Here is a 27,243-nt window from a genome sequence, read left to right as displayed (position 1 = left end):
GATTATCTGATCTGTGATGTCTTTAAAGTTGAAGATACAGAGAGACATGGAAGGTAACAATCAGCAAATCATTGGAGCCATATTATACATGAGTACTACACGAGTGTGTGTTATTCTTGAGAAGTTTTGGCAATCCCCTTCAAAAATTAATCTATTAGTTTTTTATGAAGGAAAAAAGACACATTTTCTTTCACTGACCACAGCGAGGGGCAGTCGCTCTGCTCTTCCTTTATGGTGGCACCAAAGTAAACAACATCCTCCCACTGGTTCATCAGTCAGTCACATTCTTCTATGACAAGCCCTACTTCAGTGCCGTTTGTAATGCATGCACTCGTGCTCCTTCCCCTACACGAGCCATGTTCTTCCCTTTATTTATTTTTTCCGTCATTCTTTCCATTCCCTGTGGATCATTAAAGAACAATCCTATATTCCCCCACAACCCCAAATCCAGTGCATGGTACTTGTCCTCAGCAGACTGCTGGTGTGACTGAATTTAATGCCTGCAGCAACAGACCTTATTTACACTCTTGCTAAACAAGCCAGAGGGAGAGAATGATCCCCGATGACACTCATGTCCCAGCTCACAGTACAGCCTTAATAGGCCTCAATGAAGGAGAATAATACTGCGAGATAAAATCTCTTGGCGCTGCTACCATTACTGGAACAATCTGAGTGTGGCTGCAGTGTTTAAAGACAAGCAGCAATTAAGAGGCTAGTGTAGCAGCAGTGGGAGTTTGAAGCGCCTATTTTGTCAGCTCAATAAATGGAGGGAGATTGTTAAAAGTAATTAGCACTCCACTGACTGTGATGAACACCAATAGGAGCCTGTGTAAAAGTGAGAAAAGCCCCGCGGCCAAAATGTCTGGCTGAGCCAGTGTTTACTGCCATCTGCATCTTGATGTGATTTAGTGCTGGATATCTTTTGTGAGTGTCATGTCCTCTGTCCCACAGACTTACAGCTCCTTGCAGGAGGTCCTGGTGTCATTTGGAAGAAGGGTTTTATGCTATCCACTCTACCGACACTTTGCCATGGTGTCTGCTGCTGTTTCTGACGCGGCTGCAGTGTTACGATCGGGTGAGTCGTTCTTACCAACACTACGTCAGGCCTTCACCCTCTTGTGTGGGGTTGTTTCACAATGGTGTGAACACTTAATTGTCTCTAACTGGTGCTTCCATTTTTTTAATTAATCAAAAAAGGGGGAAATTATACCGTAGCGGGTTTGAATGTGAAGCAACATTTCCATCGCATTGTAAGATAATGTAATTCTTAATTTATGTCACTAGGAAAATAAACACGGTAAGATGTCAATTCAGCAAGTACAGAATGTTCATATCCATTGAGCAATCGTTGGACCACAAGCGATATGGCAAGTGTTGGAAAGTATAAACAATGCTACTGAATTGCAATAAAATCCTTGATGTACTATGAAGCGTTGTATTCCTTCCACTAAGACAGTGTTTTTTCTACCTTATTGGAGACGGAGTTCTAAAAATGATGTGGATTTAGTCAATGACAGCTTGTTGGTGTTAATATTTCAAAGCTCAGCTTAATCTTTAAATCGAAAGCCTCCGCGGTCAGATAAGACATCAGTGTAAACATACACTGGCTAAGATTATCTGGTCTGTGATGATTTTAAAGCTCGTAAATGACAGCAAATTAAAGGCCTTTAAATCCCGGATTAACATTTCTGCGCCTCATTAGGTTTGAATAGAAGTTGATCAGGAGAGCGAGAGAAACAGCAGATGGTCACACTTTTCCTGATAATCACCTTGTTAGCGCCCTCAAAGCATGTTGTTTACACTCGATCTGGAAATTGCTGTACTATCTAAAACCTCTGCCACATACAGTACTATATCTAGCCTATATTGTTCCAGGAATCATAAATACTGGGTGACCCAAAATTATTGCAATCCATATAAGTGCCTGTCATTTCTACAACTAATGATGGAATAGTTGTATTTGTTATACAAATTCATTTGATTAGATAACAGTTCAGTCCTAAAAATTACAGCTCTTTAGTCCACGTGGTCCAGATTTGATCAACTTTCCCAAATGTGCACCAAATGTCCACCTTAGCGCCTGAGACACTCCTGGATGTGGCATTTGAAAATTGTTAATAACAGACACTCCTCCCTCGCTGCAGAATGTAAATTTAAAAAAAGGCAGTTTTTGCTATTCCCATGACCAGAGAGGAGAAAGTGAGCCTTGTCTGAGAACCATACATCATCGAGAAAGTCTGGGTTGACATCAATTTTATTTTTCACAAAACCAACAACACAAGACAATTATTTTGTCCTTATCAGCCTGGGTGAACTTCTGTTTAAGCTGAATTTTCTAAGGGTACAATTTTAGATCCATGATCAAAATCCGCCTCAGTGATTCCCAGGGAACGTCCAGCTTCTGACTGCGCCTCCGAATCAACTTCATAGGCTGCAAGCAACAGCATCAAAATTCCCAGCCACCCTAACACTCAAACATAGTCCAGTTTGGATCCCTTCAGATTTAGAGCTCAGGATCTGAACAGTTCCTTTAGACCTAAACGTATTGATCCATCTGCAAAACTAGCCTTTTTGTCTGGGTAACAATTTTGATTCACTTTCTTTTGAAAGTTTGCTATTCATTTCATGTGGAAGCACATTAAATAAAAAAGTATTTACTTGCCTTTCAGTGTAATAATTTTTTACCTTAAGCCCATTTGTCACTGAAAAGATGAAGGCTTGCAAGTGTTTGTGAACGTAGCAAATGTGTTTTTTTCCTCGTTCACCAGATGTTCGTGAAACGTTTTAATGGTCGCAAAGTTTTTCTTGTCATAAATTGCTTTAATACATTTTAAGAAATTATGCTTTTGCTCCAAAGTGATACTTTGTAATAATATTCATGTACAAAATTGGTAGTCAATTTACTGTCACTTTGGATGAGGTCTAGCTTCATAACATGCATATGAGTTAACAAGATATACCATATACAATATATATGTATAATATTTAATCTTCTTCCCTACTTAACAGACTGTTCCTTAGAGCAATTACTCCTCTACTGTAAACTTTCCCTATGAAAAAGGAAATGGAATCTTGGAGGCAATTGTGTGTTTTTGCTTCACACGATCCAAGTCCTGACATTGAGTGCAGAGTTCCCTGCATATGATCCCATGCTAAACGAGAACCAAATGTTTGTTTAAGGTTTTCCTCACTGCGAGCGTACTGTTTATTTTGAGTGGCTCGAAATGTTTTGGACAATGCGGCCTGGCTTTGCAGAGGTGGAGAATGCCATTTTCTCTTTCCCTCAGTAGATTGTTGGCTCTTTCAAGAGGGTATTTATGTGGATGATTGAAAATAAAAGTGCTTTGGCAGTTTAGCTTGTGAATTGAAGAAAATAATCATAAATAGCAGCCTACGTTTCCCTGCATACGTGACATTTTGGGGTGGTGGGGGTGGAAAATGCTCATTATTTACTATATGTTGGTTTAAAGACAAATCAAGTGATGACATCGGTCTTGGCATCCCTCCAGGACCATTTTAGAAATAAAATTTGTCATGAAAAAAATTGAAGAAGAAATCAACATACGTGTCCTTTTTTTATTTAATACGTTCGAGAGAACTGACCTACTTCTGGGAAAGCAGTTGCAGTACCCAATGTAAATGTTAATGAACGGTAATTGAGCTTGTTGAGATATTTGCAAAATGTCATACAAAGGCTGTTGCTTCACAAGTTCTTCATAAGTTCTTCAAACAACTTGTGTTATGTTTGTTATTTGAAATCAAACACATTTTTGACAGAAATTCTGTCCCAAGCTACAATTAAAGTGACGGATTGAACACCAAAAATAGAACAGTCTTGCTTTTTCCTCTTTCTCTTGATCTACCCACCCCCAACCCCCCAGCTAATCAAATTCTTGACCAGAAACCCTTCTCAAATGGTCTGGATTAAATTACTCACTTGTCTTAATGGGATTTTGCTCTAATATTGTTCCCTTGTCTTTGATGTATACAACACCGGCTACAAGCTTGCAGATGTTTCTTGTGTCTGTCAGCAGCTAGAGTGCGTTGTGACGAATACAAATGTTTTCATTTGCATGCCATATTATGTTTTTTTCTCTAGGGAAAGCCTGCATCCTCAAATGCCTGCTTGATATTCACAAAGTCTTCAGACAGAATGACCCAGCCTACATACTCAACGATCTGTACATTACTGACTACTGCATCTGGATCCAGAAGATAAAGTAAGTTCACAGACCAGCTGTCATAACATACATATGCACAGACACACACCTTTGAGAGCAGACACACACGTATGCGACCTTCATCTTAGAATAATTACCTTCATAGCCAGGGGAAGTGCCACTCAGTCCGCGTGAAGCATTAACACTCTCAAGGAGAGGATTAGAGGTGTCTTTTGTTAAAGCAGTGCCAATTGAATTACCAAACCTGCCAGAGATGCATTCTTGGCTGTCTCATGTGTCAAAAGTACCATCAGTGAGTCTTCGGCATCAAGTGACGCAGCTAAACAAGCTGAACAGGACAGTTAAAAAATAGTCGGCAACTCCTTGCTACACATCATTCAAATGAGCCTTACACACAAATAAATTTGCTGCAATGGGGTAGTTTTGTGACATTTCATCAAATTTCTGAAAATCTTCCCATCTAACCATAACATAATTTCTTGAAATAAAAATTATTATCAAAAATCGTGAAAAAAAAGGTAGTTTAGACTGTGTGGCATCATACTTTGAAAAGCCATTGTTGCTCAGCAATATCTGGAAAACGGTCTCACCTATAGCCTTCACATTTTCTACACTGTATATCTGTTACTAATAGCCCCCAGACATGGAAAGTCAGGGGTGTAGCTCAAGTATAACCTAGTGTGGTGTAAGTACTTAAAGTTCTCCCGAAATTTGGATTGTCGAAATTTGAAGAGTAGCTGAGCTCTCAGTTCTGAAGATAAACTACTACTATCACTTCTGCATCTATCTCTGGTGTCATCTTAAACATTCTCCAAAATGTTTTTTCTGGACTGATTAGTTTCACAGATATTGAGACTAAAAAGGACTGTAAACAAATATTTGCCCAAACTCAGAGCCATTTTCTCAAAAACTAATAACAGGTATCAGGCTCAACCTGACTAGATCAAATTCTTGTGAAAATAATATTTAAAAGTTAGGAGTGTGCTTTGCCTCTTTTTGACAACGTGATTTAAAAATCCTGATATTGGTGGGGGTTTTGTGGCTATTTTTGGTACTGCATGTCCAAGTCTCCCACAGCCAACACAGGTGTTTCAAACGATCAGTTAATCACCAAGCTCTGCATTAAGTCTGATAACGATCCTTGGCTGTGTTGGCTGAGGGAGACATGGAAAACGGGCTGGATAGGGGTACGCGCAGGGGTGAAAGTGGGCCGGAACGGTCCGGAACTGCAACCCGGTAAAAAATGGTACCGGTCCGAAAATATGATGGCAACTTTCAAAACCCCATGTTAAATAACCTGCCAGGCTGCCACTCAAATCAACGTCAAATTTACATACACAACAAGTCACCAAAAGCGGGAGGAGCATGAGGCGGCGCGATTGCATATCACGCGGATGGGCGCGTGCGTGGGGCGGTGCGGAGGACGCGTTTGGAGACACGGTGCGGAGGACGCGTTTGGAGACACGGTGCGGCGCGGCGATAATTTGCATATTCGCCAAAGTTGAAAAATGTGAACTCTCTTCGCATTTCGCCTCGCTGCCTGATAGGCTGAAATATGTGCCACATCGGCTTCGGGGATGGACTATGTCACACACAGCGTCCTGTCTGTTGTCACCTGCGTGCAACAACACGGACAGCCAATTAATACCCCCGGAAAAAATGTATCCCCTCCTGCGGGTACAATGCGTGTTTTTCAACAAATACATACAAACTCACATGGGCTTTGTTTTAAAACAAAAAAAAAGTTCCAGTGTGCTTGTGTAGCGTAATCCGTCTCCAACAATATCTATTATTTATTTATCCCACTGAGTTCTGTCCACCGGCTCCGTTCTCTGTGTATCTGACGAGTCACGTTGATGTGTGCAAAAAAACAAACACACATTCTGGCTGCGCAGCGACCTTTATGTCAGGGAGTTCCGGCAAGAAATTCTAGCCACTTTCACCCCTGGGTACGCGAGGACCACGGTTGAGAACCAGTGTTCTAGCCAATAGTTTTCAGACTGGAATTTTCTGCCCTCTGTCTGTGGCTGTGACGTCATGTGTGCATTGTGTGCATGAAAAGGGAGTGTAGTTTCCACTAGATTGGATAATTAATGATTGAATTAATTAATAATCTGGAATAATTAATGATTAGATTATTAACACATAAAAATTGGAGGCTATTAGTAACATATATTGACTGTAGAAATTTTGAAGGCTATGGGTGAGATAATTTACCTGATATTGCTGTTTAAAAATGGCTTTTCAGAGTATGTACAAAATCCATCTACGCTAAACTACCCTACATTTAATGATTTTTCATGAGAAAATATTGACAATAGAAACTTAATATTTTGAATATTTACTATTAAGTGTGTCTGTTTTATAGAATTTTACAGGACAGGTCAGGTGGGAGGTATTTGATAAAATGACACGGAGCGACCCAAAGGAAAAAAGTGTTTTTATTAGTCGGGATTGAGCTGTTCGATTAGTGATGTTGCAACACCATTCATTGGCAAATCAAATTTTGAATTGCAGCAAAACTGGTAGTCGACGCTCCACCACTCAACAAAACTAGTTGCCGAACTCCCCGCGCTGCGTGACAGTTCAGTTGGTTTTGTCCGCGCCATTCAGTCTGCGGCAATCCTTTAAGTACAACATTGTAATTGCACTATTCAATACTTTGGAGTGTGTCTGTGTGCTGGAGTGTCTCATATTTTTCAAAATTAACACTGTTTCTAAATGCTAAAGATTCCATACCTCCCTCTGCCGCCTGATACGCAATTCACAATTTTATACACATTGCATCGATGAACCTGTGAGCGCATTACTCCTTAATGAGCTGTTTTCCTTTTGGCCCGAGTTCAGCAAACGGGTGTGCTTCTTTGGAAAAAGCCCAGTTGAAAAATGTGTGCCTGGTGTTGTAGGCTCAGTGCCCAGACGCAGGCACTATAAAAGGTCTGTAGGGATTTAGAGCTTCCCCCCATTCCTCGCATTTTCGCTTTACATTTTTTTTAAAGAAATCTTGAATTATCCTCCGAAATAGTGGAGGATGTGTGTTTGGATAGATTGTAGAAGCCTCAGTTCATCGTTGGTGGCATATCTTTCTTCCTGAGATCGAAGAGCAAAAAAAAGATAGAGCTAAACTTTTTTTCTTACTCTGGCAGCTCACTTAAAAAAAGTGATCTGTCTGTGAGCTTGGGGGCACCAGAGAACATTTCACCTCCCTGCTTTTCCTTCACTCTTCTCTGCTTGTTTATATATATATATATAATATAAAGTCAGTTTGGCCTTACATCTTGCATCTTATTACAGCCAGCACTGGTCATCGAACAGATAAGCACATTGTATGGACGTTACTGAATTCATTTTTGTTGTTTTCATTCCTTTAAAGTGACGTTTTATGACAGTCTGCCATGTCTTGACACAGATCTTTGCTTGTGCGTTGAATTCTGGGGAGCTTCTAATGTATGGTGGTTTGGGTAGTAGAGGGCAGTGTTCCGTGGTGAGTCCTGCTTCTCCACATTGACAGACAGTTGCTCTAGTCTTGTAAGCCCCAGTTATTCAGAGCAACCCTGAATCGCACAGTTCTCTGGGTGGTTCCAGTGAATTGATAACCTTTTCATTTTGGCTTTTCACTTCACAAAAGATGTTCTTCATCTGCGACAATTGTATATGCCGTCATCCATCCCCACATAGATTTTTGTATTTGTGAGGATGCCAAAGTACCCCAAGGAAACCCATACAAGCACGGGGAGAAAAGATGCAAACTCCAGACAAAAAGGTCAAGCCAAGATTTGGATCTGGAAGATTTGACACATTTGTCTCCATGAGCCGTCTTACGACTGGAGTCCCACACCTCTGATATTTGGACTTTATAGGCACACTTCCAATGTGCTTCCACCACATTTTCCATTTGTTGCAATAATCAAAGGAACCTCTAGTCAAAATGCAAAGCAGCACATTTAAGTTTGGCTTGTATAAAGCTGTGAGGTTTAAAAAGAGGCACTTCAGTTCAGCCTTTGCTATAATATGTGGTTTGTTGCAGCAACCCTTTTGTTTTAACTTGACAGATTCGATGACATAAGTATTGTTTTCTTCTCTACGTGATATTCCCCCATGCAGGATTTGTCATGTCTGCACTAAGTAAGTCATCTTTGGGGGCCGAGCGGAAAGATGAGATGTAATCTTATACCCTAGGTGCCATCCCTGTCTCTTGTCAAACCTCGCAGATGAGGCAAGACACCATCAGTCTCAAATGATGGGACACAGCGATTAATGGTTGTTTGTAGGCCTAGGGGGCTTGATTTATTTAATCTCCTCGTCGTCCCACATGCATTTCTTCTCATAAAGTCCGCCTGACTGCAGAGGCATCAGTCTCAGATTTACAACCTCATAAAGACTTCAGTGTGATTTAAGCCAAAGGGCAGGCACTCCCTTTTACTCTCACACACTCGTGCGCACGCAGTCAAAACAAAACGTCAACCTTTTGCATTGAACCAAGAGCACGCTCTTGAACAAATTACTGCTCATATCTAAACCTTGTGTAACTCCTGAAGTTCCTGAATGCAACACAAATCTGTCGATTAAGATTTGAATGCAGCAGGCTGCAGTCCTGTTCAACTGCATACAAGTTGTCTTGCTTTGCTCTTCGCTGCTCCTCTTTTTTCCTTTTCAATAATAGTGCCATGCAATCTTATTTATTGGACGTATACTTCCATTATAGCCGAGAAAAAAGGTAGTGCACTGGATCAGTCTGTCAGTCAGGTGAAAGGTGTGGGTTAAAATGAATGGTTCCTACTGGTGTCTTCTTGGGAAAGCCAAAACGTGCTGTTTTACTTGTCTTGAGAGATGAATAAACAGAGCAATTATGCATTGTTCCCCAGATTGGGAAATTGGAAATTTTCACACCATAGCAGCAGAATATACAGACCCGAGTGTGAAGTGAGCACTGACCAAACTCCACAAAACGAAATATATTTTTACTTTAGAAATAGAAAGAGACACTTCTTCCACTTCTGGCTTAAGTCATAAAGAATTCCACCAAACTGGGTAAATCTATGAAATCAAGCAATCGGGTCAATGTCTGCTAAATACATTGGCAAATCGCCAGACAAACCACAGACGACAGTCTTTGTTTTTCTGTGTATCTTCGATGGATTCAAAGAGGATGAGATGAGATCGAGGGTGACCAGAGGGCTTTTGTCAACGCTATAAATGAATAAATAACGCAGCTTCTTTATCTCATGCTTTGCCTCAGCACTGGAGGAGATCGGAGAAGCCCAGCGGGTTAGAACAAAGACAAGGGATCTCCCAGCTAACACGGACAAGTAGCACAGATTTCTTCCCTGCGTGGTGCCACTCCAGCTTGGTGTGCCGAGTAGACCGTCTTTAGACAGACTTACACATTTGGCACAATTACCCACTCCATTTCCACTTGCAATCCATGTTACAGTATTATTTGAACAGTTGTCACTTATCAAATGCACTCTTACATCCTTCCAAATTTAATACCAGAGGAACATTCTCATCAAATAGTCAAAAAATCCAGAATACATAGTAAATGAGTAACTTTGCCAGCAAGATGAATTCTCGCGATATTTGTAAGTTCTCAGAAGAATACATCTTGTAACACTCCCGCTGATACGTTTGCAGCCGACCTTTTTTTAGGTTGGACCAATCAGGCGTTGTTTAGGGTGGGACGAAACCAATAAGCGCCGATGGCGGGGGGGTGGGGGGGGGGAACAAACAAACCTAACAGACAAATAGACGCGGCAATTAATTCTGTTCTCGCAGAATTACTCACAGTTTCCTTGTTGAATTTGAACAGCGAGAGGCGCTTCGTGCATTTTTATCTGATAAAGATGCTTATTTCCCCCCCAAGACAAGTTCGAAGACGACATTTTCATCCGTTGCGTTAATTGGTCAGAACAAACGTGCAAGATGCCGCATCGTCCAATCAGCTCGAAGTATTGTACAGCAAGTCCCTCCTTTCCCGAACAGATCTGCCGAGTAAAGTCTCAGATTGATAATGTGAAGAACTCCCTCAAGTGAATCACATTTATAAATCTAGCTTGCGAGGTTAGTAAATGAGTCATTGGATTTTTTTCACTGTACTCAAATCCTTTGTAAAGCAATTGAATCATTTAATGTTTCATCAAGTGTCTTCATGAAAAAGTATATATTTTAATCCAATTGATGTTCCACATGTTCCTTCAGAGTTCCCTTTAAGCCGGCCAGCGTTTGTTGTTTCGGTTCCTGACCAAATGAAAATGGTCCAGAACAAATATCCAGAACGTTCCTGAGAAGTTTTGATAGGAGTTGGCATGCATGTCTCACCTTGAACTTTTGGCAACGTGTTGAAAATGATTCAGAGGTTGTTTGTCATTTTTGGTTTCGGCTTAACATTTTCATTTCGATGCATTTAATTTATACATCTGGAAACACACTTTATCTGAAATGTTTTGAAGCGCGCAAGCAGACATGCTGAATAGGGTTCTCTTTTACACAAAGACGATGAAAGGAATGTCAGACTGTAGTTGAACTCAAAATACACAGAGACTGAACTTTCTCTCCCTCGCACAGACCCTGTCTTCCTCTTTTCATTTAAACAGTTTGGCAGATGGAGGCGTCTTTGTCTTTCCAAAAGTATTCCAACTGAGAAAGAGCCAGCCCTTCTCAGTTTAATGAAGGCTAGCCACAACAGCAGTGTAGTAATGACCGGTTTGTGTACAACGTTGTCCCTCCCCCTCCTGGACAGAGGCTTTGTATTCACCACAGGCCAAGCGTCTCCTACCACAGAGGAAGGGAGGGGAGGGAAAACAAGCTTGCCTCTCCAATGCTAACTCAATAATGACTTCCCACGGGGGGAAGAGGATACAGGGGAGTCTTTGAAGTGGCTGTTCTGTAGGAGTCTCTCCTGCCTCAGTCGCGCTGTTGGATACTCCAAGCAAGCCTCATTCCCACTTCATGCACAAATCATCAGTGAAGTCTATCTTTATCATGTGTGGTTATTCTTCAAGCCTTTGTCTGTTAGTAATAAGTTCAGTTAGACTTGGAACTCAGTTTTTCTAGTATTTTCAGGTTTCCAAAATGTCCTGGATGCAATGTTCCGGCTGAACTTAAGGCTGGATTTGCAGTTGATTGTACATGTGATCAATTATTTATTTTTTTGTCTGTCTCTGTGTCAAACCTAGGCGGCGTAATGTGTAGGCTAATTGCTTTTGGACGTTTTAGAGAAAGTCAACCCTGACCACACTAAACAGTCTGTAATGTTTAACATGATTGTTCACCGCTGTGCAATTAATTGAAATTCAATTAGAATTTCAATTACACTCCTCAATTACAAAATCAGCATAATCGTAAAAAAAAAAAGATTATTAATACAAATTTTGTAATTGTTTAAATTTATACATTTGCACTTTTTTTTTTTTAAATAACTAATGTAATACATCTTGTTTCATCCAAAAGGAACTTGCATGATTAGTGTTTTAATGAATTTTATTTGTCTTAATATTTTTTACGTTTAAGCATTTTCTTCAAGTTTTTGCCAACATAAATAAATAAATATATATTATTGTAAATATATTTTTTTATAAATTCTGTTTGGTCCAAAAAGAACTTACATAATTATAGGGTTTCTATTTTTAATTGGTCTTAATATTTGTAGATGCTTAAACATTTTCTTTGTTTTGTACAAAAAAAAAGAATAATCGTTTGAATAATCATGATTTCAATTATTGCCAAAATAGTCGTGATCATTATTTTCCCATCATTGAGCAGCCCTACTGCTGTGTCACTCCTGTATTAAGTTGTTGTTAATTTATAGTACATTTTGGAAAGGTGTGTTGTTTCTGGTGTTCAACAAATCTAAGCAAAATTTTACCAAATATGGTTCTCTTGACAGTAGATGTAAATAGATCGGATAAAACCACTAAATCGGACATTAAGACCTGAAGTGCAAATCCAGTCTAAGAGACAGGCGTATTTTTCCACATCTCCATGAGTCAGCCAATAGAGGTTTTGACATCTCCCTGAACAAATGTCCATCATGGGCAGAGAAACTGTGGAACATATGCAGATTTTCCAGTGCGGGTCCATTTGCTGGCTACATACTCCAATAAATCCATTTCAAATGATTGTTTAACAATAAATAATTCAATTTGAGGTCAGAGGTCAAAGCTCTTCAACACCGGACCGTTTCTACCACACCTTCTTGCACCTTGCTGGGACAGTTATTTTCCACGAAGTAAATCACTCGAGTGTAAGGGTTCTTGTCCTGGATATTCTGAGTTGATTCCATTTTGTTTAAGGCTGGATAAACTGAGTGTAGCCCACCAATCAGTTGAACAAATCGCAACACAACACAGTACACAAAAGGGCAGCAATGAAAGACATCCAGTGTGTTTTTCTTCTTGGCATATAGCTGTTTACAAGGCAACCTTTGTTCTAGAAATGGCCAATTTTATTCCCATTCCATTGCCAGTAACAGAAATGAGTGTGAATGTGTGTGTGAAATGAGTGTGCTAAGCTTCAACCTTTAGATGCAGACTGCTGAGTTTGGTATCATACCATCATGGTGTCAAAAAGGGACAGCACAGAGTAGCAAAATGAGACAAACATTTACTGTTACTGGAAACGAGACTTTTTGGAAAGATAATGAAGATAGCACTGCCGTACTACCAATATTTCAGTGCAAAGTGTTGAAGTAGGATTTTAGTTATTTTTTTCTATTGGTCTGACATGAACATGAATCAGCTCACCTATAATATATCTTTTACATTGTTTTTGCTGAGGTGTTAATAAACATACATCCTAAAGTTGGCTTAAACTTCACTGGAGAGTAAAAAAAAGCCGATTGGGACTGCACAGTAAAGAGGAACAGTTGTGGGGCACAGCAGTGGGTCAATTGAACTAGAGTGTGAAAATGTGAATGACAGCAAAGGGGTTCCTCCCAACGCACATACACGTACACATGCGCACGCACGCACACACCAACAGAACTCAAATCCGTTACTCCAACCTGAATGGACACAGCTTAAATCTCAGTGAACCACAGAGGTCAGCTCGTAATCGGCGTGGCAAAGGGGGCAGCACGTATGGCACCAAAATGCAGTCTTCAAAGATTTTTTTTTTTTTTTTGTGCTACTGAGACAGCACGGCAGGCATTCCCGACATGAATAGTGCACCGGCAGGAGCGTCGTCGTGCACAACAGGAGCCTGCTTGGACTTTCAACAGCAATAAAACACTTTTGCTCACTCTCGACTGGAGACTGCGTGTTGAAACTATAAAACTGCAGCTGCAGGACAGGAGCATTGTTTTGTTGATCCACTCTGTTGAACTATTCTCTCTTTCTGCAGTTTTATCAATAATTGTATGTATAGTTAGAGGAGACGAGGATTGTTGAATCTCACTAGTGTATTCCTTCAAGGGGCCTGATTTACGAAGATCCCAAATAGCCTCCTACCAAACTTGGTAAATCATATTGTACGTGCTATGTTATGTATTTGTATATACTCCTCCCAGAAGAAGAAAGAATCACCTTTATTTTTCATGTACCCAAATTTGACCTCTGACCTATCCCATTAGTGGTCAGAACAAACCCGCACTGGGCCAGGGGTTTACTGAAGCCAAAGGAGTATTGACAACTTGCTCAAGGACATCACAGCCGTGCGTCCGGGGGATGTCAAGGGTCGATGGCCTTCAGTCGATCTTTTTTTTTTTTTTTTTTTTTTTTTTTTTAAGAGCTCAGTATTGTTCATTCGGAAATGTCATCATCATTGCTCTTTTTTTTTTTTTTTTTTTTTTTTTTTTTTTAAATATATATATATATATATATATACACATATATACATACATATATACATATATACATACATACATACATACTTTTTTTTTTTTTTTTTGTGTGTGTGGGTGAGTATGTGTGTGTGCGTGCGTGCGTGCGTGTGTTTGTTAGCTCACCAGAAAACCTATTAGAAAAAAAAATCTTATACCGTTCACCTAAATCGAACACCAGGAGACCCGAGGGGACCGAAGAAAACCAAGGAAGGTGAAATCCAGCACCGACCAGACACCCCCCACCAGAACTCCTCCCCAGCCCAAGAAACATCCAGACCCCAACAAATCCAAAAAACATAAAGTCAGGGAGGCCTCAAGAGACCAACGGAGAGACCGAGAAAAGGAAGGAAGGACAGACGAAGCCGCGTGAGATCCGAGACACCAGCCTCCACCGATTCAATAACCTGAGGAGGAAACAGATTGTGTCTGAGTTTCGGTAGATGCTGGTGTGGTGGATCTGGCATGCATGAAAATCTCCACCAAAGAGGGGAGCCGTCGACCCCCGCCGGAACAGAGCAAGCGCAACACCTCAGGGCCCCCCAGGCCGCGGCAGCGCCAAAGGACGACCCCCGGGCCCCACCAGGGCCACCGGCCGGAGAGCAAACCCAGGAGCAGGAGCGCCCCCCGCCCCAACACGGCCCGCGCCCCCGGCCCAACGCAGCAGGACGGGGCACTGCAGGCCCACCAGGCACCCCACCGGCCCCCAACCCCCGCCCCCCCACCACCCCCCGCCCCCCATCCACCCCCCGCCACCCACCCCAACCCAGCCCCAGCCGCCCCCATGCCCCCAATCCCCCAGACACCCCCCACCCCCAGCACCCCCCCCCCCGCAACCCCCACCACCGCCCCCCCCCCCCCAACAAAGCCGCCCCCCCCCCGACCCCACCCCGACCAACCGGCAGCCCCCCAACCCCCGACCCCCAGCCCCCGGGGACCACCCGCACCCAGGCACCGGCGCCGAAGAGGGGCCGGACAGCGGAGCGGAGAGGGCAGCCGCGCCCACCCCACCCCCCGCCGTGTGGAAGGACGGAACACCGGGGGCAGAAGGGGGAGATGGGGGCACCGGAGGGCGGCCGACACCCCCGAACCCCAGGCCCAGCGGGGGAAGGCCCCGGTCGTCACCCCAGCGTTCTTTGTGAAAATTAACCCCTGTTACTGAGTCCGCCAGCTCGCGGACTGGCGAACTCTACCCCTAAACCGTGAATGTGACCCCACCCAGTGTATATACAAGTGTGTGTGTGTGGTGCATTAAAATTAGGAGCAGGTGAACCGGAGCCGATGGAAATGATATTCCCACGCTCCGATCCACCCGCCACCCAAGCATGTTGCTGAGTGTATGTGGTGCATTAAAAAAAATAGATAGGGCGGGGGGGGGGGGGGGGGCGGGTGGCGACACGGACAGGGGACCGCAGCACTGCTCTATACTGCGGCCCCCAACCGATGGCACCCCCACAAGCCCCCAAGCCCCCCCCCCCACCCACAAGTTGTGTGGTGTATTAAAATTGGAGGGGAGTTGTAGGGTGAAGACGGTGTTTCCACCCTACCCCACCCCCCAAAGTGTGTTATGTGCCCTATATGTCTATAAAAGTGTATTGTGCAAACCTAGTGTAGTGAGTTAAGAGGTGTGACCAGCGGGGCCCCCCCCAACCGGGCGGGGGCAGGAGGCGCACCGGCCCACCAAGCCCCCACCCACCCCACCAGGACCCCGGCGGGCATATGGGACCCGTCCGGCGGGGCGATAGGGCTCGCCCCCCGGATACTGGGTCCCGCCCGAGGTGTCAGGACGCCCACCGGAGCGGGGCGGGCACGACACCAAACCCCAGCCACCCCCGCCGGCCCCCATAGCACCGAGACCCGGGCCATGGATGGAGCCCCCGGCCCAGGGGAGGGGAAGGAAGGCGTACCGGGGAAGGGGAAGGGAGGAGGGAAGGGGACGACAAGAAGGGCAGGGGGCAGCGGCAGGGACGCAAGGAGAGGGGGAGAGGAGGAGGAAGGGCGACGAGGGAGAGGGGACAGGGAGGCGGAGGACGGGCGGGGAGAGGCGAGGAGGGAGAGGCAGCAAGGGGGAGGAAGGGGGAGGGGAGAGGGAACCACCGGGCACCCCGGCGGCCCACAGGCCCCGAACCGCGTCGCCGGGCCCAGAGCGACGGACCGCGCCGGAACGGCGCCGCCCCCGACACCAGGGAAAGCCCCGCAACGCAGCACCCCCCAAGAGACCCAGGGAACGGCCAAGACGCAGCCGCCACCCAGCAGCCAACAGAGGGGCAGACCCGCCCACTCCCCGCCAGGGGGGACAGCACCCACAGAATTAACCCACTGGCATGCCGTGAATCCGAATATCAACCCCTGGTGCCCATCGGAGGTGAATCCGCTCGATCCCGCTGGCAGCAGCCGGGTTCCTGACTATGGAAACACAACCATTAGTTACAAATTGCCTAATACAGAAACATCAATGCCAGTTATAACGCTGCTGTGGCTCTCGCTAACAGGCAGAATTGAAATCCAAGTTTAGGTTAAAAAATTCTATATACGTAGACCATGTTTCTTTAAATTTTGACATTTGGTTTTTATTTGAGGCAGATATTTTTTCCATTAAAATATGATTTATGAGGAGGTTAGACCATTGGTCGATATTCAAAGTTTGTTTATTTTTCCAGTTAACAAGAATTGTTTTTTTTGCGATAGTAAGGGCTACAAGTATAGATTGAAATTGTTTATGTGGTAAGTCAATTGTTGTTAAGTCACCTAGCAAACACAAGTTTGGAGAAAACGGTATCCTACAGTCCAAGACAGCGGAAAGTTTTTCTAAGACTTTAGTCCAGAAACACATAACCGGAGTACATAACCATAAAGCATGAAAATAAGTGTCTGTAGTGTTTTGTAAACACTGGAGACAAATGTCGGAGTCTGAGAGTCCCATTTTCTTCATCATATATTGAGTAATGTATGTTCTGTGAATAATTTTATATTGGATAAGTTGTAAATTTGTGTGTTTTGTCACTTTAAAAACATTTTCACAAACTTGAATCCAAAAGACAGATTCCGGAGCTATAGACAAGTCTGTTTCCCATTTTGAGATGGGTAAAGACGTTTTATCAGTATATGAAAGTAACTTATATATTTTTGAGAGTTTTTTTGTTGTTGTTGGAGAAAGCTTGGTAATATCTTTAGCTAAAACAGGCGGTTGGAGCGTACCCTGGAGTGTTGGAATTTGTTTCTTTATCATACTTTTAACTTGCAAATAATGTAAAAAGTTTCCGTTTTTTATTTTATATTTTTGGAGCAAGGATGTATATGATATAAACATATTATCTGAGAAGAGATGGTGGAGATGTGTAATTCCTTTCTGCTCCCACACATTCAAATAAAACGATTGGTTGTTAATTTGAAAGTCGGGGTTATGCCATAGGGGAGAAAGCCCGCTGGGCTCCACTTTGGCTTTTGTCATTTCTAGTGCCTTCCACCAGGCAGTCAGGGTGGCGGAAATCATTGGATTTTTAAAGCAGTTATGGCGCTTAATCGATGTTGTAATAAAGAGTAAATCTAGGAGTCTGAGGTTATTACAATCCTTCTGTTCTAGTTCCAGCCAACAGTTAGTATCTCGATTGGGTTGTGCCCATAAAATAATATATTGTAGCTGGTTGGCTATATAATAGTGCATAAAATTTGGTGCCTCTAGACCTCCTTTGGATTTATTTTTCTGAAGAGTAGATAGACTAATCTTTGCTTTTTTTTTTTTTCCAGTAAAATTTTGTAACGGCTGAGTCCAACAACTGGAACCAGTTAGCCGTAGGTTTAAATGGAATCATTGAGAAAAAATAGTTTATTTTGGGTAAAACTTTCATTTTAATAGTGGCTATTCGTCCTATTAGAGAAATAGGAAGATTATTCCAGCGCTCCAAGTCACTATAAATGCTATCCAGAAGTGGAGTGAAATTTAAATGAACTAAATCAGTTAATTTAGGTGAGATTTTTATGCCTAAGTATTTTAAATTACCTATAGGAAATGAGTAGTATGGGTCCTGGCTTGCAGGGTTCCATGAATTTTCTGTAATAGGTAGAAGTGTTGATTTTGTCCAGTTAATAGAATAGTCTGATAACTGTGAGAATTTAGTTATTAAGTTAAATACTTCCCCTAATGAAATAGCAGGCTTTTCTAAATAAAGTAAAATATCATCGGCATATAGATTAATTTTATGTTCTGTTACCCCAGAGTGAATTCCTTGAATCATTCTTTCCTGGCGTATGGCTAATGCAAGCGGTTCAATAAATATTGCAAATAATAAAGGCGACAGTGGGCATCCCTGTCTTGTGCCTCTCTGTAGAGTAAAACTCTTAGATATAATCCCATTAGTAGTAACAGTAGCTTTAGGAGAATCATATAATACTGACACCCAGTGAATAAATGACTTCCCAAAGCCAAATTTATTTAAAACAGCAAAGAGGAAGGACCAGTTAACTTTATCAAAAGCTTTTTCTGCATCCAATGATATAATAACTGCCTTTTTATCATGCCGCTGTGACATACTAATAAGGTTAAAGAGCCTTCTAATATTATTAGTAGAGTGACGCTCTTTAATAAAGCCTGTTTGGTCGCTATGAATGATTGTCGGGATTACTGTTTCTAATCTAGATGTAAAAGCCTTAGTGATAATTTTAATATCAGTGTTAATTAGTGAAATCGGACGGTAACTTGATGGAAGGGTGGGGTCTTTTTCTGGCTTTAATAAAAGTTTAATTGCTGCTGTATTCATGTGTGGGCGTATGTGACCATTAGTTTTAATTTCTGTTACTACTCTTAAGAATAGTGGAGCAAGCATTGACCAGAAGTGCTTTAGAAATATAGCCGGATAACCATCAGGGCCGGGTGCTTTGCCATTTGGCATACTATCTAGAGCACTGTACAACTCGTTTATAGTAAGTGGTGCATCTAACATATCTTTATATTCAGTAGTTACCTGAGGTATACTTAAGCTACTGAGGAATGCCTCAATATGCTCTGGGTTAGGTTTATTAGTTTCTGAGTATAAATTGTGATAATAATTATAAAAAATTTGATTAATTTCTTCTGGTGATTGTGTACATTCACCAGTTGTACCTTTAATAGCCGTTATAAGCGATTTTTCCCGATTACGTTGAAGTTGGTTTGCAAGAAATTTACCTGATTTGTTATTATATTCAAAGTTGTTGTATCTCAATTGTTGTATTATAAACTCTGTCTTTTTAGTTAACATATCGTCTAACTGTATTTTTGTATTTTGTAAGTCAGTCCATATTTGGTTATTTGGGTTTATTGCGTACTCATCCGTCAGTTGTTTAATTTTATCTTCCAAGTCTTTTTCTAATTTTTGATCCTGTTTCTTTTTATAAGATGAATATGATATAATTTTACCTCTAATTACTGCTTTCCCGGTTTCCCAGAGAAGAGCTGGAGATAGGTCTGGAGAGTCATTTATTTCCAAAAAGTCCGCCCATTCTTTTCTTATAATTTTGTCAAATTCTGCGTCGTTTAGTAGTGAGATGTTAAAACGCCATGTGGGTGGTGGTTTAAAGGTATAATCAACTTGTAGGGAAAGGGAGACTGGTGCATGGTCGCTAATAATAATAGGATGTATTTTTGTAACGGTTTTATCAGCAATAGAATTATTTGTAAGAAAAAAATCAATTCTTGAAAAGGACCGGTGCACAGCGGAAAAGAAGGTAAATTCCTTCTTATTTGGGTTTTTAAGTCTCCAGCTGTCGACGAGGCCAAAGTCATCCATATATTCCCCTATTACTTTTGTGGATTGTGATCGCCTTATACATGTTGTTTTATTAGAACGATCTATTAATGGATTTAAGGTTGTGTTAAAGTCTCCTCCAATAATAATAGTAGAGTTCGCTGCTAATTCAAACAGTTTAGAGAAAAATTCATGGAAAAAGGCCGGATCATCATTATTAGGGGCATATAAATTACCGAATGTATATATTTTATTAAATATAGTCACCTGAATAATAATGTATCGGCCCTCTGGGTCTGTTATTGTATTATTTAGAGTAAAGAGTAAATTATTATGTATGAGTATACAGACTCCCCTTTGTCTACTGTTATAAGGGGCAGAGTACGCTTGGCTAAAATTTTTATCAATAAGTAATTTTTCTTCAGATTTTTGTAGGTGGGTTTCTTGTAGGAGGCAAATATCTGCTTTTAATTTTAAGAGATGGTCTAAAGTTTTTATTCTTTTTGCCTGTGAGCGAGCGCCACAAACATTCCAGGAAACCAAAACTAATTTATGCATACAAATAATATAAACACAGTCCTATGTATATATCTGTATAGGCCATTTGCCACCACTGGCATGTTATAGGATAGAATCAAAGTGGTTAGGTGATTTATATAGTTTGTATAAAATATGAGGTAACGTATAAGGCAACATGTAAGGTAACGTGTAAGGTAACGTGTAAGGTAACGTGTAAGGTAACGTGTAAGGTAACGTGTAAGGTAACGTGTAAGGTAACGTGTAAGTAAATAAAACCGTGCAAAAACGAGTAGGGCGGTGAAAGTGAGGGAAATTAACAGGGGATTAAACATAACAATACACCAGTAACCCCAGCGAGATTTTTTTTTATTTTATTTTTTATAAATATACTTTAGATATAGTTGTGTATTAATATTATATTTATAATATAGCCTAAACATAATAAGTATTCATGTTTTTGGTTTTATAACCACATATACAGTATATGTATACACCTAGTAATCAAACTAAGTTTAGTTCCACCAATGCTAATTAGAACAGCCAGGGAGTGGAATTGGGGTTCCGGAATAGTTGGCCATCGATATATAACTTATCAACGGCTATCGTAGTCCGCTTACCCTCCTGCCTATTTTGTTTCATTATAGGAAACAGTACCTTTCGCCGCTCATTGATCTCTCTCGGGAATTGATCATTCATTCCAAATGAGGTCCCTTTAAGCTCCCGTCCTTTACTTTTAACAAATAATTTCTGTTTAAAATGTTCAAACTTTGCAATAATAGGACGGGGTTTGTTGCCTCTACGGGCTCCAAGCCGATGTACCCGGTCAAAAGAGATGTTATTTACCGTCTCCTGAGGAATTTTTAATGAATTCGTCATAAAAATTTTTATCTCAACCTCTGGGTTATCAGAGGTATTCTCAGATATACCTGAGAATATTAAATTCTCCCGCATACTGCGGGATTGTACATCTAAAACTGTTTCTTTTAGCGTTTTATTTTCTTTTTTCATAGTTTCCAGCTCGGCTGAAACAGTCGTGAGTGTAGAATGTAACTCGGCATTTTCCTGTTTAAGGACACTTACCTGCTGACTGATAAATTCCATACTTACTTTTAATTCTTTGACGTCCTCGAGGATGAGGCCGAGGACGTCAAGTTTTTTATTTATGGACTCCAGCACACTGACCGAAACGTCCGTAGTGGTGGTGGTTAGGTCGTCCGTGTCCGTCGCTGAATCGTTTTTCCTCTTCTTCGAAGAGGGTTTCTTTGATGGTTTCTCGACGGCAGGATCCTCCATCGCGCAGCTGTAAAAATATCCGTCGATGAAACGTTCAAGGTCCTCCACGTTGGGTGGTATTTCAGATCTGCCGGATGAAAAAGAGAGAAGAGAAAATGCAAGATATATGATGGTTAAATTTGGATTAGTTTAGTATATTAGAGCTAGTTCTATCTTAGCAGCAGGACGCCGCCATGTTAGGGTTTCTGGTCTCGCTGTAGGTCTCGCGATAGTCACAGCATCTCGTGAGCGACTTCCCCTCTCGTCCCTATACCGTATTTAGACAATCTCGACCTTCAGTCGATCTTAACCACCTTAATATTCATATTCTTTCATTGAACAGCTCCTGCTAATTATTTATTTAATAAGTAATATTTGGATGAGGATCAGATTTGGTTAATGGACTTAATGTTTTTAGATGAATGTCTTGCAGTATGCAACTTTAGCCACTCAAAATTGAGAAGGTTGTGGGTTTTTTTTTTGGAATCCAGATTTGACTTTTCATGTACAGTGACCGCAATAGTATAAATTCATGAGTAATTAATGCCCCTCCAAAAAGGTTTTCATTGCCTAAGATACCATAAGATGGTCGCTAGACATAATATTTGTCTAAATGAAGCTCATCATCTCACTACAGGTCGTCCTCAAGTTGCAGGCATCCAACTTAACACTCGCACATACAAAAAACGATGACTAATGTCCATATATAGCATAAAATGCCGTTATTGAGCTCACAAGTTTATGTTTGAAAGTGCGTGCCACATCATACATTACGGTACTGTACTGTAGTTCCCCTTTCTGCCACAATCTCGCCGAGCAGCACCGCACCATGCTAGCATCTCATCTCTATCTTTGTCTGTTTCATTGTCTCTCTAGTTCTAGTCACCGCGCGGCGCACTTGCACTGTAAAGTGCACGTTTCCATGCAAGTAAACTTAATGCAAGTACATTTTATTTAGCGCGGCTAAAAAAGTAAAGGCTAATGGTACGCACTGCGTGTCTCGCATTTGTTTTGTCACTGGGGTGACTCGACACAGTCATTGCTTTGAAAAAACAAAAACCCATTAAGATAGCAAGTCAATCTGGTGACCTGTGGTTGTTGGCTGCTAAATGCTATCTTTGCTGCCAGTTCAACAGCTGGAAACAAATTAATCCACTCACCAGATATGGACGCCAACTTCCTTGTTCCCCATTATCATCTTGACCGGTAAAGAGCAGCTGGCTATGTTGTGTACTTCTCAGTCCCGCAATGACTGCAATGATACTGTCTCACATTGTTTAGATTTTTAAATGTAATGTATGTATTGACAGTGTGTGTCTATGCAGTATATACTGTATATAATTTCCTTCATTTAGTTAATTTGCTTCTTTTTTTTATTAAAAAAATAGTGCTTTCAAAGCATTAGCTAATTAATTAATTACAAAAATTATCGCATTAATCATGTATTAACGCAGATTAATCACGCTATCATGCATTAAAGTAAAGCATTTGATAAATGTTTGTGTATGACATTCAGAATATTTGTTTATGTCAAAATATTGGGATCATTTTTTGTTCCATTTTAAATTATGCAAGTATTTTACTAATTAGATCGGATCAAAAAAATTTGAAGACGTCCTCATAACCTTAAATGTCGAAAAAATTAACACAACGGGCTCTTCAAATTTGGCAGGGAATTTATTTATTTTTTAATTATGTGATTAATCATGATTAATCAACATTATAAGATGTGATTCATCTGATTAAAAAATGTGATCGTATGACATCTCTAAAAAAAATTCATATATATATATATTTTTTATGCATCTCGATTTAAGAACAATTCGACAATTTGACAGTGCTGCGGTCCCCTGTCCGTGTCCCCCCCCTATTTATTTTTTTAATGCACCACATACACTCACTGACATGCCTGGGAGGCGGGTGGATCGGAGCGTGGGGATATCATTTCCCTCTGCTCCGGTTCACCTGCTCCCAATTTTAATGCACCACACACACACACTTGTATATACACTGGGTGGGGTCACATTCAAGGTTTAGGAGTAGAGTTCGCCAGTCGGCGAGCTGGCGGACTCAGTAACAGGGGTTAGCTTTCACTAAGAACGCTGGAGTGACGACCGGGGCCTTTCCCCGCTGGGCCTGGGGTTCGGGGGTGCCGGCCGTCCTCCGGTGCCCCCATCTTCCCTTCTGGCCCCGGTGGATGGTGTCTGGTCGGTGCTGAATTTCACTTTCCTTTGTTTTCTTTGGTCCTTCCTCGGGTCTCCTGACGGCGATGTTCGGTTTAGGTGAACGGTATGGGATTTTTTTAATAGGTTTTTGGTGAACTAACGAATACACACACACTCGCACGCACACACGCACATACGCACGCACGCATGCATGCACGCACACACGCACATACACATACTCACCCACATACAAAAAAAAAAGAAAAGAGCAATGACGATGACATTACCGAATGAACAATACTGAAAAAAATTAAAAAAATTAAAATAACAATTTGACTTACGAAAAGCCTCTCAGAGCAGAGCCCATTGTGTTCATAAAATTGAAGACCACCTGTATAATGAAAGATAGGTTCACCCAAAAAAAAGTCTGTCAATGCCCAACTGTGAATATGCAATTTCTGTCATGGAATAAATATGAATGACTGAATATAAGTTATTTTTTATTATCGTTATTTTTCCTCCCCTTTTTCCCCTCTTTCATTTTTTGTTATTGTTCTTTTCTCCTACAATACGGACCCCCCCCTGGGTCTGGAATAAAATTGTTAAATTCATAAGGTCAGCAGCTGCTTTGGGTGCATTTAACAGTGAGGAGAGATGAACAACATTGACTTCTGAGGGTTGTGCTTGTAGTTGCACTGGAGGACTCATCTCAGGAATTGGGAGCCCTGAACTGAGTAATGAAGTGTGTTTATCTAATCTCGCAGGTCAAAGAAGTTGTCGGCCTTGGCTGCTGCACTACAAAAAGCCTCCGTACAGAAAAAAGATTTGGATTTGGACATTGAGGAACTCGAAGAGGCGGCCACAATGGTTGTCGAGGAGGAAGACGGCGCTTCTGAGGGAGCTTCAACATATCGCAGCAGCAGCCGGTCCAGCGACAGCAGCACTTCGGAAGAAGACGACGAGTCTGAAGCCGAAGGGCTAGCTTGCGCCGAACCCCGGAGAGGAGGGGGAGGAGAGTCATCTAAGGACAGCCCTCTTAAGCCTCAGCACACCTCCGCCGTCTGTGATTCCATCCCACAGGAGCGAGCAGCCACATTGCTGTCAGCGGAGGGCAACGTCGACATTCTCCCCCAAGCCCCACAAGGCGCCAGAGCGCTCATCCAGGAGCTTGGGGAGCTCAAAATCTCTCCAGAATTGCGCGGCAGTCCTGAAGCAGAAAGAAAGCATTTGCAACAGAGCATTGATTCATCAGGAGGGAACAGCAGTGGGACTTTATTGGAGTCGAGCCCTCGCAGAAACCCCCTCCTCATCATTTAAAAACAGGAAGATCCTCATTCGCTGGACTTTATCTCATGATGTGCCAATTGAAGACTTTTTTTTTTGTTTCTTCCACGTAAGTCATGTAATTAAATGTGATTGGTTTTCATTTCTGTTCATTGCTGTATTGAGTTAGTGCGTATTTTCACACCAATTATAGTTTTTTAATATGTTCGATTTTGTTTGATTGAATTGGTCTCTATATTTGATAGTTTTTTTCCATCAGACAGTAGTTGGAATGAGTGCTTTTGCTTTTACTGCCCATCCCTGTATTTGCATGACTTCTAATAAATAGTTATTAAAATACACGATTCTTTTTGCACCTTTTGTTTTTGTTTATAACATGAGTAGCCAGTAGAAAATTCATGTGACCCTTGAAATTGGCAATATTCCACTTTTATCTAGTGACTTAAGTTTGCTGAAAAACACTACAGAAACTGTACAACAATCTTTGGATTGCACATTGCCCACAGAGAATTCATTGTTTTATAAAAGACCACCCTCCATTTACTGTATGATAAGTCCATTTTTATTTCTTCAATGGTTATCGATATGACTGAAGAGTGGAAAAACTATAAGAAGCTGTCGCATATATTAACTTTATGGGGGTAGGGGGGTTCTGCTTGAGCATACAGAAGGCTTTCATGCAGCTTCTGACTTGAATAGGTCGCTTAAAGCAATGGTAGATATTGCAAAAAACGGCCAGCAGGTGGCAGGTGGTATAAGAGATCAGCCAGGGCCATGTTGCAACAAGCTTTTTTTGCCAGTGTTTTTAACAGGTTTGTGAATAATGATTAAACTTAGCTATATTCTAATGCTAATTGCTGCAAAAGGGAAACAGATACAAATATACTTTTTTAAACTCTAATCTTTCTTTTGCTAGGTTCCATGTTTTTATAGCAATAGAACTGAATATTCTGTGAGCCTTGCAAATTCAGTCAAAATCCAGTAAAACAGCCGGGAGCGAAGGGGGTTGCTTCAGTGAAAATGTCTGTGAGTGAATGAGTTAATGAAAATGTGTTTTCTTTGAAATCATTCAAATTATTTTTAAAAAAACGAATCGGGCAATTTTGAGGTACCCATCAGAGCAACCTGGAAGTAGCTAATAATTCCAGCGCAAGAAAAGCTCCCTCCACTTCCTAAAGATGGACTGAAGTGGTGAAGCGTGTCGGCACTAAGCATGCTCGAGTGATTGATTCATCCGGCATGAATGGAGGAGCTCTGTCGACACAGCTCAATATCATCTGCCTCGTACCAGGCGAGAGAAAACAAACATGGAAGCACATGTCAGCTAGATAGATGGGGGCTGCTGAATGGGAACTGTTTGTTTGAGAGATAAGAGCACCCCAGGGCCCCAGGTAGCTGTGAGATAGAGCTGCCGAGACAAACCCACACTGGTAGTGCTGCGGCAACCGCAGGCGTAATACATTCATGTGTGGATTACTGTACTGACTGAAAATACAAGAACTACTGTGCGGCTCAGATTTTAATCCAAATATGAGCTGCTTTGGATATAAAAATACAGACTTTGATCCGTTGTGAATGAGGGCAGCTATTAGTGATGATTTGTTCCTTTGAATTATTTTGTGTCGCCAAGATGGATGCTGTTGTTGTTCGGGACCTCCCAAGTTGCAACGTCGGCCCGCGCAGCACCTGCTGCGACTCAGATGAGTTATGTGGTGAAAGTCAGGCCATTTAAAGCTCGCTTCAGTCAGGGGACAGGAGTACGAGGGGGTGGGGGTTGGGGACCGTGGCCCTCTGCAGAGAATGCCTCCCTCTCCCCACAAGGATTTCGTATTGATTAAGTGACAGTGGGCCACGTTGACATTTTTCGTCTTTAAAGCGGCCTCCTCAAAAGCCTGACGGTACAATCCGCAACCAAGGGTCACATTTCACTTGGTTTCCTCTGCATTTAATCGTCATCACTGACAGATATTTCTCCGAGCGGAATGGAGCAGATCAATTACATGAGACGCTTATCCATTATGTGAGAGAATGAATATGATGTTCTTTGTTTTGATTTGGGTTTGGTACATCTCCTCTTTCCTTCCACAATCAAAAACATGCACGCGATGTTAACTGAAGACTAAATAGGCTCCAGCTCACCTACCGCCCTAACACAAAAATAAAGCTGCTATGTCAGCGTGATTACTGAGGTCGAATGCATCATCTTGTTTGTCTAAACATAGACATATACTTTTCAGGTGTTTTTAGTAAGTAAGTAATCGAATACGTTCCTTTACGGAATG

General features: G+C 41.7%; 1 protein-coding gene across 1 annotated transcript in view; it reads left to right on the top strand.

Annotated features, from left to right (window-relative positions):
- The window catches only part of shq1 (SHQ1, H/ACA ribonucleoprotein assembly factor), a 38,935-nt gene extending 13,628 nt beyond the window's left edge, over nt 1–25,307 (top strand). The window contains exons 10-12 of the mRNA XM_086087049.1: nt 952–1,075; nt 4,100–4,220; nt 24,442–25,307. Of these exons, the coding sequence (XP_085943175.1) occupies nt 952–1,075; nt 4,100–4,220; nt 24,442–24,994 (798 nt within the window). The 3' untranslated portion in view covers nt 24,995–25,307. The remainder of the gene's footprint in view (nt 1–951; nt 1,076–4,099; nt 4,221–24,441) is intronic.
- Nucleotides 25,308–27,243: the final 1,936 nt, after the last annotated feature.

Source organism: Leptonotus elevatus, chromosome 10 (assembly GCF_054856555.1).
Source record: "Leptonotus elevatus isolate MCC_2025b chromosome 10, RoL_Lele_1.0, whole genome shotgun sequence".
NCBI classification, from domain to species: domain Eukaryota; kingdom Metazoa; phylum Chordata; class Actinopteri; order Syngnathiformes; family Syngnathidae; genus Leptonotus; species Leptonotus elevatus.
This window is presented reverse-complemented; position numbering and strand designations above follow the sequence as displayed.